The sequence below is a fragment of the Hydractinia symbiolongicarpus genome, chromosome 12 (assembly GCF_029227915.1).
Source record: "Hydractinia symbiolongicarpus strain clone_291-10 chromosome 12, HSymV2.1, whole genome shotgun sequence".
Classification (NCBI taxonomy): domain Eukaryota; kingdom Metazoa; phylum Cnidaria; class Hydrozoa; order Anthoathecata; family Hydractiniidae; genus Hydractinia; species Hydractinia symbiolongicarpus.
In genome coordinates, this window is record NC_079886.1 from 5173081 (window position 1) to 5192762 (window position 19682).

General features: G+C 34.8%; 1 protein-coding gene across 1 annotated transcript; it reads right to left on the minus strand.

Moving 5' to 3' along the window:
• Positions 1-848: 848 nt before the first annotated feature.
• LOC130621168 (uncharacterized) lies at positions 849-19392 on the minus strand. Its single transcript, XM_057436485.1, has 9 exons — positions 18783-19392; positions 16507-16713; positions 16050-16282; positions 5976-6070; positions 4938-5091; positions 4640-4703; positions 2831-3108; positions 2036-2207; positions 849-1078 (listed from the first exon to the last, which is right to left on the minus strand). The coding sequence occupies exons 1-9, from the start codon at positions 18838-18840 to the stop codon at positions 849-851; spliced, it is 1491 nt and encodes a 496-aa protein (XP_057292468.1). The 5' UTR covers positions 18841-19392.
• Between the last annotated feature and the right edge of the window lie 290 nt (positions 19393-19682).

Here is a 19682-nt window from a genome sequence, read left to right on the forward strand (position 1 = left end):
AAAACTTTCCCAAACACCACAAGGAACAGAAAGCGTTAATCCATGGCATTACCGTGCTAACGTTGGCAACGTCTAAAACAGGAAAGAACGAATTATATTGCCACGAAGCATTTGAAGTAGACGTAAGTCAAAGGGATGCAAGGCAGCGACAATACTATGAGAGAAGAGCTTCCTCAGGAAACAACTTATCAAAAACAAATCATGTTTATGATATCAATCCGATCTTTATGCAAAAGTTTGTTTTGCCGCATATACAAGAGCAGGTCAATACGTTCGCATCGCATACGATAGCTAAAACGGCAAATACTACGTAGGTGTAGCATATGAAACTTTTATGACATGATGATGTTGTATGGCATGATCTGGAATCTGTAGCTAACTGCTTAGCTACTGCTTGATTTTCAAAGAGTATATTAGAGAATCAAGTACAAACATGTTATGTGCTTCTTATATACCTTTTTATAATATATTTATTATAAAATACAATTATATACGAATGCGATATGTTTGTTATACCTTGATGTGTAAGTGCTTCCTCCGAAAGTTAAACTAAATTTCCGGACAGAGCTGGATTTAAGTGCTGTCTTTTCTAGGAGTAACACTTTACACTATTTCCCCATCTAGGTTGATCAACAAGTCAAAAATCATAGATTCGTTTTATAGAAGGATGACCCAGTGTTAAGTCAGTTAACTTTTTTAAAGGAAGCCCGAACACATCAATGGATAACGAAAGTTCAATTTCGACGTTCGACAGATTAGTAATTTACAATAGCTTAACATAAATAGTATTATATACAAAATGTTATTTTCAAACCACACATGTACGCTAACAGGTATTACCATGCGTACTAAGGAATATAAGTGGGTACAAGCATGTCTTCAGCAGCATTGTCGTTCTCATAACTTTCAAATTTTTCCGTAGCTGAAAAGCAAAAGTCGTATTTGCAAATATATTTCTTTTGTGCTATCCAACGTTTGAAGAAATGCTCGACTTCTTCTTCCATGGCTGTTTCAAACTCCAAGCACTGTTTTTTCAGTAACTCCTCCATAGATATTTCCTCTTGAAGATTGACAACCACTAAACAAAAGAAAAAATGTCAGCTTATTATTTAAGGCATTGTTTATAATTAGAAAATTGATTAGATATCTTTCCTCGTGTGAATATTGTGCCAAACCTTTGGTGTCTTTATGTTTGTAACGTTCTTATCAAATTTATTTTTCATCGTCTATATTGTTTTTAAAATACTTTTTCTATTAAATTTAAATTAGACAAACCCAATAGGTATGACCATTTTGGGTTTTAATGTTATAGGAGGGATGGGGTAGCAATAACGACACATCCCTTTAATCCTTCACAAAATCTTATCGGCAATACATGTGATAAAACCTAGCACAGTTATAGCTACTATAACTTTAAACTGAATAAATTAGCATAATTATATATGATGACGACAGTTTTTTTGGCTTGACATCATCAGCAATCTGAAAAAAAATGTCAGCTTCTTGCCAATAAATTTATCGTTTTGTTTTCATTTTCTTTTAGTTATATAAATGCAACATATAGCTAACACAACTTTCTCAATCAGAATTTATAATGCACTATGGTGGTTCTTAGCAAACCCCATGTTACAGCCATAAATGTCGCAATCAACCATAAATGTCGAAACATCGCCAATAAATGTCGCAAACTTAACCATAAATGTCGCAACCAGAGTTAGTGCCTTTGCACCTAAAGTTGGGTCTCGTGTCTATCTAGTTGTTTAAAACAATGCGGTGATTTTTTTTATTATTTTTTGTTATCTCTTCCTTTTTTGTCACCATCAAAGTTCATTGGTTAATCTGAATACTAGTCTATCGACAATAAAAGAAGAACATTTCAATAAAAAATAGGCCGGTAATTTCCCCTTTTTTTGCGACAAGGTAACTGCCGGTATTAATAGGTGGTCGCACCCACGTTACCTCTCCCCTGGAAAGTTGAAATTGTTTTTAAAATCATAAGCTCTTAAAAGAAGTAGATATCGTAACCAAATCTTACCAGGTTGGTATTTTTGTGCATGTCGTCGTTTGTGGTTATATTGCCATATCATTCCAACAAGAACGAAGAATAAAATCAAGCCAGAACATACGGCGAGCAAGTGCAGGAACCAACTGTTGGAGGGATTGAGGATATTTTCACTTTTTGATTGACTTATTGATTTTTCAGGCAGCTACATAAAGGGAAATATATATAATGATAACGATAGAAATCAACCCTTTTAAAAAAAATTGAAATAATGACTTAGACAGGTTAATGTTTTAGACAGGGTTCACGAATTTGAAAAAAAAAATCCATTGACATCAAAGTGCCTGAGTTTTAGCATTTAGCTCAATTTGAAGATACCGTTGAGTTTTTTTTCACAGCATAGGTGTGAACAGCATAAGTACGTGTTCAAAGAATATTAAATTCATCTTTGAAATACGTCAGGTAGAGTCTAAATGTAACGCGTGGTACTTTTGATTATAAATGCTTTAGCCAGTCGAGAAAAGTTGAAAGTGCATTATAACAGCACTGTGGTGGAATATTAATTGACAATTATTTCGGTAGAAATAAGATTTAAAGTTTATAAAAAAATGGGTGTCTTTGTTACTGATGCAGCTATGTAATTGTGATTTTAAACAATCGAGGTACAATACAACAATACAGGTATTAGAGGTGAGAGAAAAAAAGGATCGCCAACAAATACAGGTATTAGTGGTCCAATCGGTATCTAAGTTAAGGATTTAATTCCTGGAGTGTTCCTATTTTATTGAAAAATTGTTTTTATAAAACAAAGTTTAAGCATAAACAGACCTGCAACGCTTTTGTGAACAGCTCCACAACGCCAATCACTTCTTTTTGGTTGACACTTAAATATTGCAGGAAACACTGTTGCAATTTTGAACTTTTTTTCGCCTGGTGCAACAACATGCCGTAAGCATACGTGTGATCCAAGACGTCTGCTATCCTTATTTTGTTGTTCTCTGAGAAAAAATTTCGATGAAAGCCGGCAACGTAGCTATCCAATATGGCGCCCTTGATTTTGTCATCGTGCATAAGTTTATTTTTCAAGTCTGAAACATCTTTTGCAACTAAAAAAAGAAATTTATAGGCAAGAATGAATGCTGTAAGAAGTGATAAAGACGAATTTACATTCACACTGGAAACGCAGTTTCCTACGGCGCGATACTCCGTCGCATGACCGTAGCGAAGAATCTATGGTGGAGGACTACCACAACCCTGCACATGAGTTAAAAATGACTACCGCTTCGCAGGAAGACTACTTTGTTGGTGATGGTTTTCTTGACAATGATCAAGGGGTAGTAGTTTCAATCTTAACGTATCACATCTAACCTCCTTGATCTAACAAAGGAAAAGAAATGTCTGAAAAAGCTTCATCCGTTGACCTTGAAATTAATTGCTAACACATGTGCCGAATCATGTTCCAATAATCTAAACTTGCCTAAAAATTTATGATGCTTGTTCTCAAAAGAAACAGAAAATTTCTCAACTGATGATACCATTAAATTGTGGAAAAAGTTGAAACGATTGGAAAGAATTCTGGTAATGCTGAAAATTCTATATGCGTTTTTATGGTTTACTCGAGGAAAGTAAGCTGCCATCAAGATTTGCCGATTCAGCAACATTTTACGTGGCAAATCATATGTTTATCAGGCATTGGAAGATATACATTGAAAGATTCTAAGTGGCTATAATTTCTGAAAAAGAACTGAACTTTTGATGGTATGTAAATGAGAAAATATAATTCTGCTCTTCTATTTTCTATGGATAAGATAAATAGTAATAATTCTTTTTTTTCTGATCCCTCTTTAAAAAAGACTGAAAGAATGCCAATGCAATGTTTCTTTAAAAAGTTGTGAGTCTTCCGGCAAATCCGGTATCATCATCTAAATGAATGTACAGTTATTTGCAGTCTATCGTAAGTTTGCCAGGAGATTAACATGTTGTATTTGGTGTGTGTTCTATAAGGACGTTAAATACATTGATCGATTCTTCAAAGCAGTTTTTATTTCCACGATTTTACTTTCCAATTGTTTGCATGTGTGGATTTTAAAGTGTCCACTTTATTCGTTCTCTCGTGATGTAAATTTAGTTTGTAATCGCAACAAAGCTGGTTGAAGTGACTTACTTTCTTTCCGGTTGTAAGCTACCGTTTACACATGATAAGAAGTGCACGGTGAAATGGACTGCAATCATTGTACAGTTGGCATTGAGCATCGTGGTGTTATAGAATGTTAGAATTGTACAGTGAGTAAAATTGCTGGTTATCAGGTAACATATATTCATAGACGTTCATAGAAAATGACAATGATTAAACACTTCAAACTTTGGTCTGGTGATGAATGTCCGAATGTTTTTTGTACATCAATATTCCGACATTCGTTCAAAGCCAGTTTAATGATGCGTTGATTAAAATCTGAAAACTTTTATATACTGTGGAAGGAAGTCGTGGTGGAACGATTAGAAATAGTGATGGTTTGGATATATAATCTTCAAGCCTTTTGATGAAAGTTTAAAACCGAAATATATAGACTAAAAAATGTGTTTTTTCTTAGAAGTTGGCTTTTACGTTACATATATTATATAATGTATGGGACGCACCTGTTATATTTATGTTCAGCGACAAGCCATACTTTTTCTCCGCTGTGCCATCAATGACTGTAACCTTTAAAAGAAATTAAATTCATATCATATTTGCGTACAAATTTTAGCGCGAAGTAAATATGGCAAAATTGGAAATTTAACTCTATAATCGCTTAATTAACATTCGCGCGAAAGTTTGTGCGACTAAGGCATGTGATATCATATATGTAACACGAAGCAAACGCTTCATATAAACAGTTCAAAGTCCACTCTTCTATAAAAAAATGTGAAAAGAGAAAGAGTTTATGCTACTGACCTGCTCTCCTTGTAAAAGCTTGTTAGACATTACTAAACTTGTCAATTGTGCAGTGATGGAGCCATTAAATCCAGCAATAGTGACCACACCCGTCAGGACCCACATAAATGCGAAAATTCGGGCTGAAAGTGATTTAGGTGCACGATCTCCATACCTAAATGTTTTAAATTTATGATTTTTGTTATTGATTTATGCATTTATTTATACCTGTAATTTTAGAATTTTAACACGACCCCGGGTGTAATTATTGTTTACAAAAAATATTGTTAAATGCTTGATTTAACATTAAAACGGAGAAATATAAAAAATCGTAAACTGTATATCCGATTTGACTTAAAATTGACAATTATTTAAGGCTGTGAAAAAAATGTAATAATGGAATACATCAGAAGTAAAAAATTAAAAACAATACTTTCTTAATAGCTTCTTTATTCTGTTATTCGCGTCACAAAAGATTTTGAAGTTACACGTGTATATAAAATAAAACTTTTTAGAAATATAGGTGTGTGAGATAAAAGAATAAAATAGAGCAGAAAGTTTAATCAGTCAATCAGCGTCTGTTTCTCTGAACGTAGAACAGTGGATACGTTGTGATGACAAAAAAAGTTTAAAAAATTGTGAAGGGCTGATTACATGAACCCCGGTTAGCTCAACGAAATTTCAACCCGCTTTTTCAGGACAATATTTTAAGTCGGTATTACATGGAGATGACAAATTTCATCTCCATCTGCGGAGATGATTGTTCCTGCTAGCCTAGATGAAGCTATTGCATGGCAAAGATTAGCTCTGTTTTTTAGTGAAATCTTGGCAAGTTACTGCTAAAATAAAATTCCGCCCGCGCTAAATTTCAACCTGGCATCTCATTTAATTTCCATTTAAAATTGATTAAAATTTTGAAAGAAAAGCGGTATCCCGGAAAAACGGGTTTAAATTTTGTCCCGGCTAAGAAAGATCATGAATCAACCCCTTACATTCCTTCAACTTTTCCAACATAATGTGACATGTAAAAAACATTAAGTTACAAAAGTGCTTTCTTACCCCACAGTGGTCATGGATACACAGGCCCACCAAAAACCATCCCAAGATCCTTTGAAAAAATTAACAGGAAATTGCGCAGGATTACAGTAACAATCCTAAAAGAAAGAAATTTAACTCGTTCAGTGAAAATGTTGTCAAAAATTTTATCAACAAAATAGCATTTTCCACTTAGCGACATATAGAATACAGAGAAATTGGTCAAATCGATCAGCTAATACGCACAAGGGAAGAGTTTAACTCTATTTCTACTTCGTGAGGGTGGTTTGGGTGTGAATTCCACCACCATTTTTCTTTATAGCTCCTAAAATGCAGTTTCCACGGGCTCAAACATGTTGACTTTTATCATATTCTTTCATTACCATTTCGTAACTTTTTTTATTAAAAATTTTGCTAGATATTGTTCCAGAAAAAATTCAAAGTTTCGTTTTTATTTACCTTCTCTATTGTTCGAAATTATAATATAAATATAATATAAATAGTAATACAGTGGGATTTCTCTAAAGCGGACATGGTCTAAAGCGGACGCCTCTATATAACGGACACTGCTCCTTGTAACGGACTGATTTTACGTCAAACTCTCACAATAAAATCTCTATAAGACGGACAGTTATAAGGCGGACACTTTATAAAACGGACACTTGTTTTCGCACCAAACGACATTTTCCCTTGAAAAAGCTCTGTGTAAAGCAGACGCATGAAAAAAAAACTCCGCAGCCGTATTTTTGACGAGGAAAGTCAAGACATGCTATCATCAGTTACGAAAAAAGTGGAGGATCTCTAAATATCAAAAATAAAGCAAGATTTAATCTGAGATTTCTTCGAGTAGATTATAAAATACAATGTATTCGTTAGTTCGTATTTGTTTTTGTTTGTATAACAGTAGAGCGTATGAATAATAATATTTCACATTCATCAAATTACATGTCTCATTTGCTTGGTTTGAAAATAATAGAACAAGGGAAAAACGTATATAAACAACAAAAGTTTTGTTTTCGGCAAAATTTTCCTCTGAAAGTGATTTTTAGATACAATTTGAAAAAAGCAGACACCTCTATAAGACGGACACTTTTTTTTGCACCAGTGGTGTCCGCTTTAAAAAAATTGCACTGTATTAATAGTAAGAACATATAACAAAAAAATCCGTAATCAAAGAAATCTAATCATAGGTTTAAAGATTCATAAAATATCAAAATCAAGTACCTCGTGTACTCTACTCGTTATCTTTCTCAACTATACTCTCTAGAAAAATTGTACAACAAAAAAAGAAGAATGCGGGGAAACCCCGAAAAAATAATAATGGCGTCATTATTTACATACTCCCCCCGTTGACATGTCCGATGTCAACACGGTATGACTAAACATAAAGAAATCCTAAATATATATATATGTCAAAAAAAAACTATAAATACTCTTCGCGGAGTTTACGCATCAACTGTCCTTCAACCGCAGCCTTTCTCGTCGGCCTTCGTTGTTGCTCATCTTCATTGAGAGTGTCTTCAGCGGGTTTTTCAAGTTCACTTTTTTCAACTTTTTCAACTTCGTTTTCAGTCTCATTTGCTATTTCAAGTGGAATCAGTTTTTGAATAGGACGCGTTATCGTAGAAACAAGTCCTTTCTTGGTGTTAACCCGAATCTTCGCACCACGAATAAATCCGTCCTTTCCATAGATCAGTTCCGTAACTTTACCCAATGGCCATCTACTTCTTGGCAGTTGGTTATCATCTTTCACCACCACGACGTCGTTCAACTTTAAATCAGGTGTTTCTCTGCCATCCTTTCTGTAGAAGTGATGTTGCCGTAATTCGTTCAAATACGTTCGATAAAATCGTCGCCACTGATCGTCAAGCACTCGTTGTACATAAAGTAATCGTTTCGAGCACTGGTCGGTATCATTCATTGGGACACATTCAGCACCAACAATGTTCGAGCCGTAAATCAAATGCAAAGGTGTGATAGTCTGTCCAAGATCGTCCTCACTCTGATATGTAAGTGGTCTTGAGTTAATCGATGCTTCAACTTGGCACAGAACTGTCTCGAGCTCTTCGAAAGTCAATAGTGCCTTCCCAATGGTCTTACGCAAGGCGGTTTTCATTGATCTGACGATCCTTTCATAAAATCCTCCCCACCAAGGACTCTTGGGGAGAATCGGGTTAGTTTCAATAGACTCATGTCTCATAAATCTTTTTACATGGTTAGATTTAAACGTTTTAAAGTTATCATGCACAACCGTAGCAGGCGTTCCTCTTCTGGATTGAAATCTTTTGAAAGCTCTAATGAACGCTGGCGTCTTTAAATCGGGTGAAAGCTCAAAGTGCACAGCTCTAGTAGTAGCACATGTAAGTATTAATACGTATACCTTTGTCGTGTTTCGGTTCTCGGTACGAATGTAGAGTGGACCAGCATGATCGAACCCAACGTGTTCAAAAGCTCTCGAAGCGCAATACCTGTATTCTGGTAGATCTGGAGTCGGTGGTGATTTAATAGGTTTGCCTTGGTATCGTCGACAAACAATGCACTGTCGTAAAATGGATTTGATTGTGCGTCTACCTTTCGGAATCCAAAACTTCATTCGTAACATGTTGAGTGTCGCTTCTACGCCTTGATGAAATGTTTTTTCGTGGGCATCTTCAACCAGAAGTTTTGTAAAATATGAATCACTCGAAAGAATCAACGGATACCTTTCGTCATATGAAAGCTTTTTATTCTCACCAAAACGTCCTTTAACACGTAAATCTCCTTTCTCATCTTCAAACAACTTCAGGGCGGACGAAAGTTTGTTGAAGTAGTTTTGGTTGTTTCGAAGTTTTCGTTGATTGTTTGTAATCAAAATATCAAATGCACTTTTGTATTCTTGAGTCGACAGTTCACGATCGTTGCATACTGATAAGTCTCTTTTTCGAATTCGATTTAACAATTTATTCGCAAATCTGTAAACATATCCAATGGTAGTTATAAGCTTTTTCAGTGAGCTAAACTTAGTCTCGTCTTTAATATCATGTAACTGCGAATGACAATGATGAGTGGAATGACTAATGTTAGTAGTGACATGACTTTTCTTCTCTTCTGACAAAACATCGAATGAATGTTTGTTGACATGAAACTCAGGTGGAACAAAGCTGGAATCAGACAGAAATTCAGGACCGTTTAACCACAAATTTGAATTGAAGTCACCAATTTTGTCTGGTCTGGTAGGTATATCACTGGGGTTATGAATGGTGGAAACGTGAAACCATGATTCCGATGGAATGACTGATCGAACATAAACAACTCTGTTTTCTACCCATGGCTTCCACTGCTTCAATTTGCCTTTTAGCCAACAAAGGGCAACTTCCGAATCTGACCAACCGAAAAAACGATCAACTTTCAATCTACCATTGATCGCATTAAGCACATGGCTCATCAACTTTGCTAAGAGAGCACATCTTAGCAATTCTAAACGTGGAACAGAATGCGGCTTTAGGGGCGCAACTTTCGTTTTAGCAGTCACTAGCGAAACACTTACGCCGAGGTTAGTTCGTATTTTTGCATAAATCACAGCAGCGTAGGCAATCGTCGAGCTATCACAAAATCCATGCAGTTCAATTGATTGAATTTCATGACGCGGTTCACAGAATAAATAACGTGGTATCTCAAAAGTTTGTAAATTCGCAAAATCGTTCAATATATCTCTCCATTGTTTAAGCAGTTCCCCTTGCAGTGGATCATCCCAGTCGGACTTGTGTTGACAACATTTCTGGAAAAGAACCTTTACCTTGGTGGTGATTGGTGCGATCAGGCCCAACGGGTCATAAAATGAAGCAGATATACGTAAAATGTTTCTTTTTGTTGGAAACAGTTCTTTCGCTCGTTTCAATAACTCGTCAAATCGGTACACTAGAATACCTCTGTCGATGTCCCACTCGATCCCTAATACTTTGGGGTTAACAGTTTTGTCGCTATTCGGTTCAGAATTCACGTTCTCAATTTTATCGATAAAAGTTTCTAATTCATTGTTATTAGTAGCCCATTTTCGCAAATTGAACCCTCCTTCTTTCATGATTTGTTTACTAATTTCGTAAAGTTTCTTGCCTTCAGTTACGGTATCGGTACCGGTTGTTAGGTCATCGACGTACAAGTCATCCTTCAAAACATCAGTAATTTCGGGGCAGATAATTTCGTAAGTCTCCAAGTGGTGTTGGATTGTCCCATTGAGTAAAAACGGACTGCACGTTAACCCAAACACGACACGCAGAAATCGATAGATAATGAGCTTTGAATCGTTCTCGGTAGGGTTTTCTTTCCACAAAAAACGAAGATAATTACGGTCTTTCTCAGCGATTTCAATATTCAAGAAGGCTTGTTGAATATCAGCAACTAAAGCGACGTAGTTCGTACGGAATCTCAGCAGAATGTCAAACACCTTAGCAAGTAAATTAGGACCAGAGTACAAAATGTCATTGAGGGATGGTTTGTGAACGGCACAAGATCCATCAAAAACAGGACGAACTTTCGTTGTACTTTTATCTTGGCGTACAACCGGATGATGCGGAAGGTAGTGAGCATTTTCGCAAGCTATCTCACTTTCTGGAACTTTTTCTATAATATGTTTTGATTCGTAGTCTGCAAAAACGTCGTTGTATTGCACAGCTAAATCAGGTTCATTTCGTAATCGTTTGTTAACAAGAGAATCTAAGCGTTGTTTCGAAACTGCAAAATTATCGGAAAGTTTATCATGATCAGGACGAAATGGTAATTCGGTCACGTAGCGTTCACCGTTGAATTCAAGAGTTTGTTTAAAAGAAGATAATACGTTTTCGTTTTCTCCGTCACCGATCGACTCAATTTGCCAAAACTTGTTCAACTCGTCACGAAGAATTGTGTTTTCGGTATCAACACGGCAGGCGTGGACTTCCATGCAGCTTGATTCGTTCGCTTTCGACTGTTCACCTCCGGACAAAATCCAGCCAAGTTTGGAATTGATAGCGATAGGACCGCCTCTCGGATCTCGAACAACTTCGCCGGTAATGAATGAATAATAATGGTCTAAACCAATCAGAACGTGAACATTCAGTCTCTTTTCACCATTTAAAAAATCTGCTAATTTCAACCGCTTCAAGTGTTCGTAATTATCAGCGTAATATTTCGCATTCTGATTTGAGAGAGGAGCGCAAATGTTTGGTACGGCAATGGCTTCGATGGGTACGGTAGATGAGCGGTCAGCGGTTTTTACATACAACTTAACAACGGGTAGCTCTCTCGATTGGCTGTTGCTATGGCCAAAAGTGGTAATAATTAATTTCTCCTTTCGAATTGTTTCTAAATTCAGTTTTTCTTTCAGTTCATTTGTGACATATGTTCTCTGGCTACCTGAATCAAACATGAATCTCGTTTGTATGTTCCTGCTCTCCCTTTCTTTCGAAACAAAAGCTTTAGCCGTCTGCAAAAGAATTCCTTTGTTTTCTTGGCTGATGTGATTCGCGTTGGTTTCGTTAGAAGGGTTTTCCTCCGAGCCATTGTTGTCTTTATCTTTTCTTTCGGCACGTTTTTCTTTCATACACAAAGAGATGTGGTGACGTCTTCCACATCTATTGCATATGTAATTTGAACAACAGTTCTTTGAAATGTGTCCATGCTGCAAGCATAAAAAGCAACGCCCTTCCTTTTTCATAATTTGCGAACGTGTTTGTACGTTGGTAACTTTTGAACACCTCGACGGAGAGTGAGAATCGTGACAGAAAACACATTTTTTTCTGTCCAAAGTCAATAAGCAGTCTGCGGTAGAAATTCCTCCTCTCTTGTAATTTTCACTGAGAGTTTGTCCCTTGCCTTTCGCGGTTACAATGCACCTCTCTCGAGCTTGCAGTTCGTTATTGATAAAAAACAGCATCTTTTCAACGGACCACTTCTCCTCTCCAAAGTTTCTAGAAATAATCATTCGTAATTCGTTGGGAATTCTTTCGTTCAGAACCGGAATCAATAAACTCAGCATTTCGCTATTATACTTCAAATTTTTCAAATTTCGAATACAGTTCTCAACATCATTATAAAGTTTTCTCAATTGTTGGGTGTTATCCATTGATCGTACTGACTCAATCTTCAACAGGGCTTCCATGTGCGCGTTAATGAGCACCTGTTCGTTGCCAAAACGGTTTCTAAGCAACTCTATAGCATTTTCGTAGTTACTGTTCGTCAATTCTAACCCAGAAATAGTTGATAAAGCGGTTCCTTCGACGTATCTCTTCAAATAAATAAATTTATCAATTGCATTCAAACTGTCATTGTCATTAATGGCTGAATTAAACTGGTCCCAAAACGAGGGCCAATTCAAAGGGTTCCCATTAAATTTGCTCAGTTCTATTTTGGGTAGTCTCATCGATTTCTTTTCAACAGACCGTGTCGATTCTGTGGCTGAAACATGTGGTCCGGTAGCGGTAGTAATAGTCGCGAGACTCATGTTCACTAATAGATAAAATTCTGTAGCCTCCATAACGTCGGTTTCGATCTCTTCAGCCGATAAAACACCGTATAGCTCTTCATCTAACTCCTTTAACTGTTTAACAGTGTCAATTAAAGTGGTCTGTAAAGAAATAATTTCTGCTCGTTTCTCCTCCGAAAAGTCCTTAACTATGACATCAATTCGCTCGCGCAGGGTGCTCGCAATAGACCGCAACCCCTTTCGCCTTGCACTCTTCCTCGTAGTCGCAGTAGACATAATGAAATTTAATGTAATGCAAAAAATGAAACCAATGAAACTGGAAGCATGAAAAATGAAAGTTTTTGAAATTTGACGTGCAGTACACAATAAGACGATTTCAGAATAACAAACACTGTCTAAGCTAAGTTAAAGTTCATAAAATAAATCCACCAATTCGAGCAAATAATATCCACACAACATCACAAGTCCACCAATTCAAGTAAATATCCAAAAATAATATCAAAAGTCCATCAATCGAGCGCCATTTAAAGATTCATAAAATGTCAAAATCAAGTACCTCGTGTACTCTACTCGTTATCTTTCTCAACTATACTCTCTAGAAAAATTGTACAACAAAAAAAGAAGAATGCGGGGAAACCCCGAAAAAATAATAATGGCGTCATTATTTACAATAGGAAACACATGTATTAAATTGTGAACCCCAAACACGATGATCGAGCGTCTACTGGTATAGCGACTCTCTCAATCTTAACTTCCTTTTCTACATGTCCGAAATAGTATTCATGACTATACTGTCTTGTTTTCATAAATTTTTTGTTTATTTTTCAGCAAATAGGAAAAAATATGCTTGTTTTTCAAAATTGGCGACCTCAAGTTTTTACCCTCACTGATCAATTTCTTTTATGCTGTGCTACATTTCTGCCAAATCTCATCCACATAGTTTAAATCGAAGAGACAAAAAGAGATATATTACCCAATGGTATTCATGCTGTTTGACAACATTTTGACATATGACAAACTGTTAGTGCAATGTTAATCACCAATGTAAATCCTCGTTTCTTATACCCATCATAAAATTATTTCTCGCGTAGTATGTTTACTTATTAATTGTTATTTCTTTGTCCGCATTACAAAAAAAATTAGAAAGAGAGTTCTGGGTGTAGGACTGCGGTTGTTATTCATGGATTGCATGATAAGCACATTGTATTCATAGTCATAAGAAAATAGTCTGGGTCCTGGACCGGTCATTTACAAACAGCCTAGGTACCTAGACTCTTTTTTATGTTGCGTTATACTATCTTATATTTGAGCAATGCCGAGTGATAGCAAAACTTTTTCAGTATCGTTCAGCATTTTAGTATTTAAAAAATCAGAATGCTTTAAAAATGTAAAAAAAGATTTTTTTTTTACTTTCTTTTATTTGTTTTTATTTATATAAACTTTGTTTTTTCCTTACTGCTTAAAGCATCTGCATGGAGTGCGTCACATATTAAAAACCTTGGCGTCATAAAGACGTGATGTCATTATAAAAACAATTAAAAAAATTTAACCCCAACGATGGAGAACTTGGAAATGGGCATAATACAGAACCATCTACAATGTTTATTAGATGTGAAGTATATGAAAACAAAAAGTTGAACACAGCTTTTGGCGAGCCTAGTGAGGAACGAAGAGTTTAAACAAGTTTTTAAAGATATAGTTATGAAGAAAAAGTTATTGTTTACTCTTAACCGTAAAAAAATATTCTATTTTATTTCTTTTTTATAAATGCATCGTGCACATCTTTAAAGCTATCGTGTTATCTCTACATGGCAGGTTTACAAGAACTGCCACAGTATATTAGCATTCCTCTTGTATTGGTCTGTTTCATCGCTATGATTACCTTATTTGGTGCTTTACTCTATTGTTGTCGTTGGTTAGGAGTACCACGTGACCCTTATAAACAAAAGAAAAGAGAAGAATGTGAAGTCGATGGAATTAAAAAAGAAACTGAACTATCCAATCAATGGACTGCTCATTTTGTTTATAAGCACAAGCATGCTTGGATTCATTGGCTACGAAAAGTTAATCATAATTCAGCGACAGTTGTGGTGTAATTAAAGTTTAATTGGTTTTTAATTATTGTGTTTGCTGTTGTAGCTTATTGGGAATATATTCGTACGAAGAAAACACCAACAACAACACTACCTAAACGTAAACCTTTACAGTACCAAATTATCGCCCTTCTCGGACTGTTAATTTTCGGCTTTCCTCTCGTTCTCTCTATTTATTAATTTGTTGAGATAAGCAAGGCATTTGGTTCATTCGAAACATCGAGGCAATTCACTTACACCTGTAATCCAATTGAAAGAAATTTTTAAAATGAAAGAAATTTAAACAAGAGAATATTTTTTTTTCGCCAAACAGAACTCTCCCCTGTTTATTTTGCAGATTATTTGATACTATAGAACTCTTCGTCAAAATTTGTAATGTTCTGCAAAAAAATATAAAAATTAAAGTATAACAAAAAATTAAAAATAATAGCAGTAACGTAACGTAATGTAATTTTTAGTGTCCAGATTTGTTGGTAAATTTTAGCAAATTCAAAAAAAAAAATTCTTGTTTCCAAATCTCAATGAGCTTTAGGGATTTGATGTGAAAAACAATAATAATACGTTTATTAAACAAGCGAATAATAGGCGATGTTAATTTTTGATTCTGTTTAAAAGTTTTTGACAGCCAAATAAAATTCCTTTAACCCTATTTATGATAAAAATTTTACAACAGTTGGTGTTCCAAGCCTTTTTGAAAGACACTGTTCTATTGTTTTTTAACAAATTGATGCATGAATTATCGGATGTACTGAAATTGTTAACTTTTATATAATTTTTAATCTTGTTTATTTAAAGTACTTCACGGAGCTTATGTACTTTGCCCTCCCACCACTTAGACACGCCCTCTTACGCCCTTTTTTACACTAAAACTTTGATATTTCCTTTGCTTGTAAATAATATTTATATATATGTATGTATTTTTTTATTTTTAACTGTGCTCTATTGTCAACATTGTCAACATTTATCTAACTGAGAGCTGTATAGATCCAAGGTTGAACATAAATCTATTTTTTTAGGAAGCTAAATCAAGCCTGACATTTTAAAAATGCTTAAGTCAGCAAAAATATTGCTAACTAAAAGCATAATTTTATGTTATTGCGGTGGAGAATTTTAGTCTGCTTCACTCACAATGTAAACTTTCGCATGAATTGGTTTTAACATATTTTCCCGTTTTTCCATAGTTCGTATGAATAAATGACAAAAATTACACTAAAATCTGATTTTTCCAGGTTTTGTGTAAAATCTGAAACAATCGGGAAATCGAAGTAATCAAGTGTCCAAAATTTATAGAATGCTTTCCCTTAATGAAATATGTCGCAAATTTCAAGCTTTGAGAATAACCTTAACAAAAGTTATTATATTTTCCCGATTATAATTATTTTATAGAAATTTAAGGGGTAGTTTCGAGTAATGGCCAATATCTAGGGCCATGAGAGGCATGGGTCTTAAAAATTTGACATTTGTCTAATAGATTTGTCTAAAGCAGCATCGATTAATGTAATATATCTTTTATTCTGTTTGCGCTATTTCAAAAGATACTTTTACTATTTAATAACAGTTTCTTACCAACGCCCATACAATTACGCCTGACACAGCCGCACCCATCAACAAAAAGCACATGACTGGCCACGCCCTTAATATGGCCTTTATTAAATCCGCTGAAACTGCAGTGATATCGTCTTTAACATTGGTTAAATACACAACACCTGGTGACTCTATGGTCGGCAGATAAGGATTTTGGTATTTCTTTACGTCTTGCACGGAGCCATATACCGGAAGATAAATGCTAATATTATCCTCTATGATAAAAATAAGAGAAATTGGTGCGTTTTCCATGGGCGCGAGACAGTTCATAGACAAATATCTTAAGTTTGATTTAGAGATGCTGACGAAAAAGGGCGCATAATTACTTAGAATGAACAAGGGTTGCTGGAATAGCTAGGTAACACAAGTCGGCTTAACTAAAAGTAATTGAAGAAACTTTTTACAAAAAAAAAATATTATTTTTGTGGCATTTACTTACTAAGTTCGGATAAGACTTTGGATTCCGAATTATGTGGGCTATCGTACACAATTTGAGTGCATTCGCCACAACAGCTTGAAGCCATTTTGCTGAGCAAGGTTGGAAATATTCCAGTGACGGTACCATTATCTTTGTAAATATACGGAGCAATTGACCACCATTCAACATTTATACGAAGGTCACAATGTTTGGAAATGTTACAGGAAGCTAGAAATAAAATTACATTAAAAAATAGGTGCCGATTATATAAACGCCTAAACGTATACTCACATCTTTCACAGGTAATTTTACTAAACTATGAAAATTTCTAAATTCAGTCACACCTTTGTCCAAAGGATGTTGGATATAAACATGTGAAACTTGGTATTAAAAAATAACCAAAAAGAAAGTAATTGTCTGGTGAACAGATCTGACTTTAAATCCAGAAGATTCTTTGCCTGCAACAACGAGCAACAAGTTGCAAGACGTTCAAGACTCAGCTATAACTAGCTAGCTACACCAAACTTGTTTCAGAGCATTTTCTTAATACATTTAGCACCTGGAGAATCCTAGCCATTCCATATTATAAATGCATCCAAGTGCCTTTCTTAAAACCATTTAGAATTTGGTAGTGTTTGGGGTATTAAAACTTCACAACTAAAACTGCACGCAGTGGGGCGAGTTGGATTTGAACTTTTTATTCTTGGTAGAGAAGCATACAAAAATGCTTAAAGAAAGAGGCTATTTTGAGAATTTATCACCTCTCATGACTCGTTTTTCTTTTCGTCACTGGAACTCGTAATGACTTATAATTTGCGAATTTCCGACTAGCCTTGGATTTGACATGTTTTAGAACTTCATAGAATTTTGCTACAAAACAAGACCTGAGAGTCTGAAAATATGATGCTCACATTGAAACATAAGTCACAACATCCCAAAAAAGCCGCAAATCTCTCTAGCACCTTTCGTAGGCTTTGCTACGGAGGATTCAAATGAATTTACACAAATGAATTGGTTATATGGATTAAGTTATTTCTATACTATTAAAAAGCAATGTGTATTGTGAATATAAATGGAGAAGTATAACTATCTTAAGTGGATTAAATTTCGCGGTTTTCGCGGATTTTGCATTTGCAGAAAAACCTCAAAAATAAATCCACGCGAAATTAACCTGTAGAAAACTTATTTTGCAAGTTTTTCTAAAAGGTAAAGTAACACAAATTTGAAGACATGCTTACCGTCAATTTTCCCAAGAACCTAGCCATATAGACGAATGAAAGAAACAGTGATTGTGAGAATGAGTTTTAATACCAGAATGAAGATAACGAAAGCAGTAAAGAAGATGAGGATGAGGAAGAAATCAATGAAGTTGAAAACAAGGGAAAAGACAGAATTTTTATCATAATTATTTATCATAAGTAAATGTTAAATATTACATAAATAGTAGAGCTTCTCCAACTGATGCTTAAACTTTGTTTTTTTTTTCAATTTTGTAAGATTATCTCAAAAGTTGATGGCTACGAGAAGCAATAAGCACATGTGATTAAATGTCCTTAGCAGATTAAATAATTTACAAAAAGAGCATCGACATGCAATGTATCCTTAATAACTCTTAATTTTCTCAAGAGATTCTTTTCACATCATTAACATATGGTTGCTTCTTGCCAGGTTGTTTTCTTTTGTGCCTGCATATTACAGGATTGCATTGCAATCAAGTTGCGTGTGTATCTGTTGTGTCTACCCACCTATAGTCAAAATTTCATTAAAAGTCTTATCTGTTAATTTTTTTTCCTGTGGGTCCAGCTTTCCCTTACAATACACCTGATGTTAGTGATATTATAAACCTTTTTGAAAATTCTGTATTGTACACTAACTTATCGTTACCATTTTATGTTTAATTAGCAATAATCATGCAATTGTAATTTCTTACATATCCAGAAAGAAAATCATCAATCTAATGATTTCTGCTTTCTAATATTATATTGGCAACTCGAATTAATCTTTAGAGAAGAATTTTATTATAAATATTTTGACTTTTTTATCATTTTTCTAAAATTTCTACTTTCTATTCAAAATAGATATTCTATGAATTAAACTTTCAAACTGTTTCTATCTCTAAAAAAAGTGTCGACTCCGTCTTTCTCGAAACATAGGCTCATTCATACAGTTAAGACATTGTGATTCCAAAAACAGGACTTGACAAGCAGTACCTTATACTACGTTTTTGGAAGAGAGTTCACCAGACCCAAAGCCATGTGGCTTTCTTGTTACCAAACTTTAGTGATTAATAAGTATACCTGATGTAGCAGCCGCAACAGTAATCCACGTGAGCTGAAGAAACCAGAAGACAGCCATCTCTGTTTATTTATTTTAGACTAGTATATAAACAAATATAACGCAAATGTATACAATAAATAAATCGTTAAGAAATCAAAAAAGACGCGTCTAACAATGGATGTTCTCGCTACAGACATCACCTTTTAAAAATTATTCTTTGCAATAACTTTTAACGCAAGTCCAAATTACCATACAAAATATTTGTGTAAGTCTTTCCTTTTATAAGACCATTAGCCGCTTGCATGGTAACTATTATTGGTATATGTGGCTGGTAATTTTAAAGCACTATGTCGCCGCCATTTTGGAAAAAGATGTCTCCGAAAGATTCTGATGTCGACGTAATATTATGCCGACTTTTTCCAACGATTTCCATAATGCAAAATAATGGGCTAACTAGTATTAGGAGAAATACCCAAACCAAAATACAAAATCAAAAAAACAAAACAAAACATTATAAAAAAATAAAAAGCAAATGTGGTAATAGGCCAAATTTACGCCTAAAACCTACCCTTAATAAAATCTAGAGGCAAAAATCCACTTAACCATTTCCGGTCAATTTTTAGATTTCAACACAAAACTTTATGAATGTCTCATTTTTCCGTTCATCTTTGCAAACACTCGTATCGTTGTAACATAAATCTTAAAACGGTTTTGTATTATTCCGAAAACAAACAAAAAAATAGAAGAAACCTTTTTTAATAGCTAATATACTAAAAGTTTTGCCAAATAAATCTGCATAAATAACTTCAGTCGAGTTATACTTTGCATGTAAAACCTTTATTCTTCACCTGTGGCAAACTCTCCCCCAACGCCTTTTGTCCCTTTTTTTTACTGAACGGTGAGACGAAAAGAAAAAAAGA

Coding starts and splice junctions, on each gene's coding strand:
- LOC130621168 (XM_057436485.1), bottom strand. CDS start 18,840: ATGGCTGTCTTCTGGTTTCTTCAGCTCACGTGGATTACTGTTGCGGCT. Junction 3,109..4,639: donor GCTGAACATAAATATAACAG/GTGCGTCCCATA, acceptor TTCTTTTTTTAG/TTGCAAAAGATGTTTCAGAC. Junction 1,079..2,035: donor TGCACAAAAATACCAACCTG/GTAAGATTTGGT, acceptor TCTTTTGTTTAG/TGGTTGTCAATCTTCAAGAG.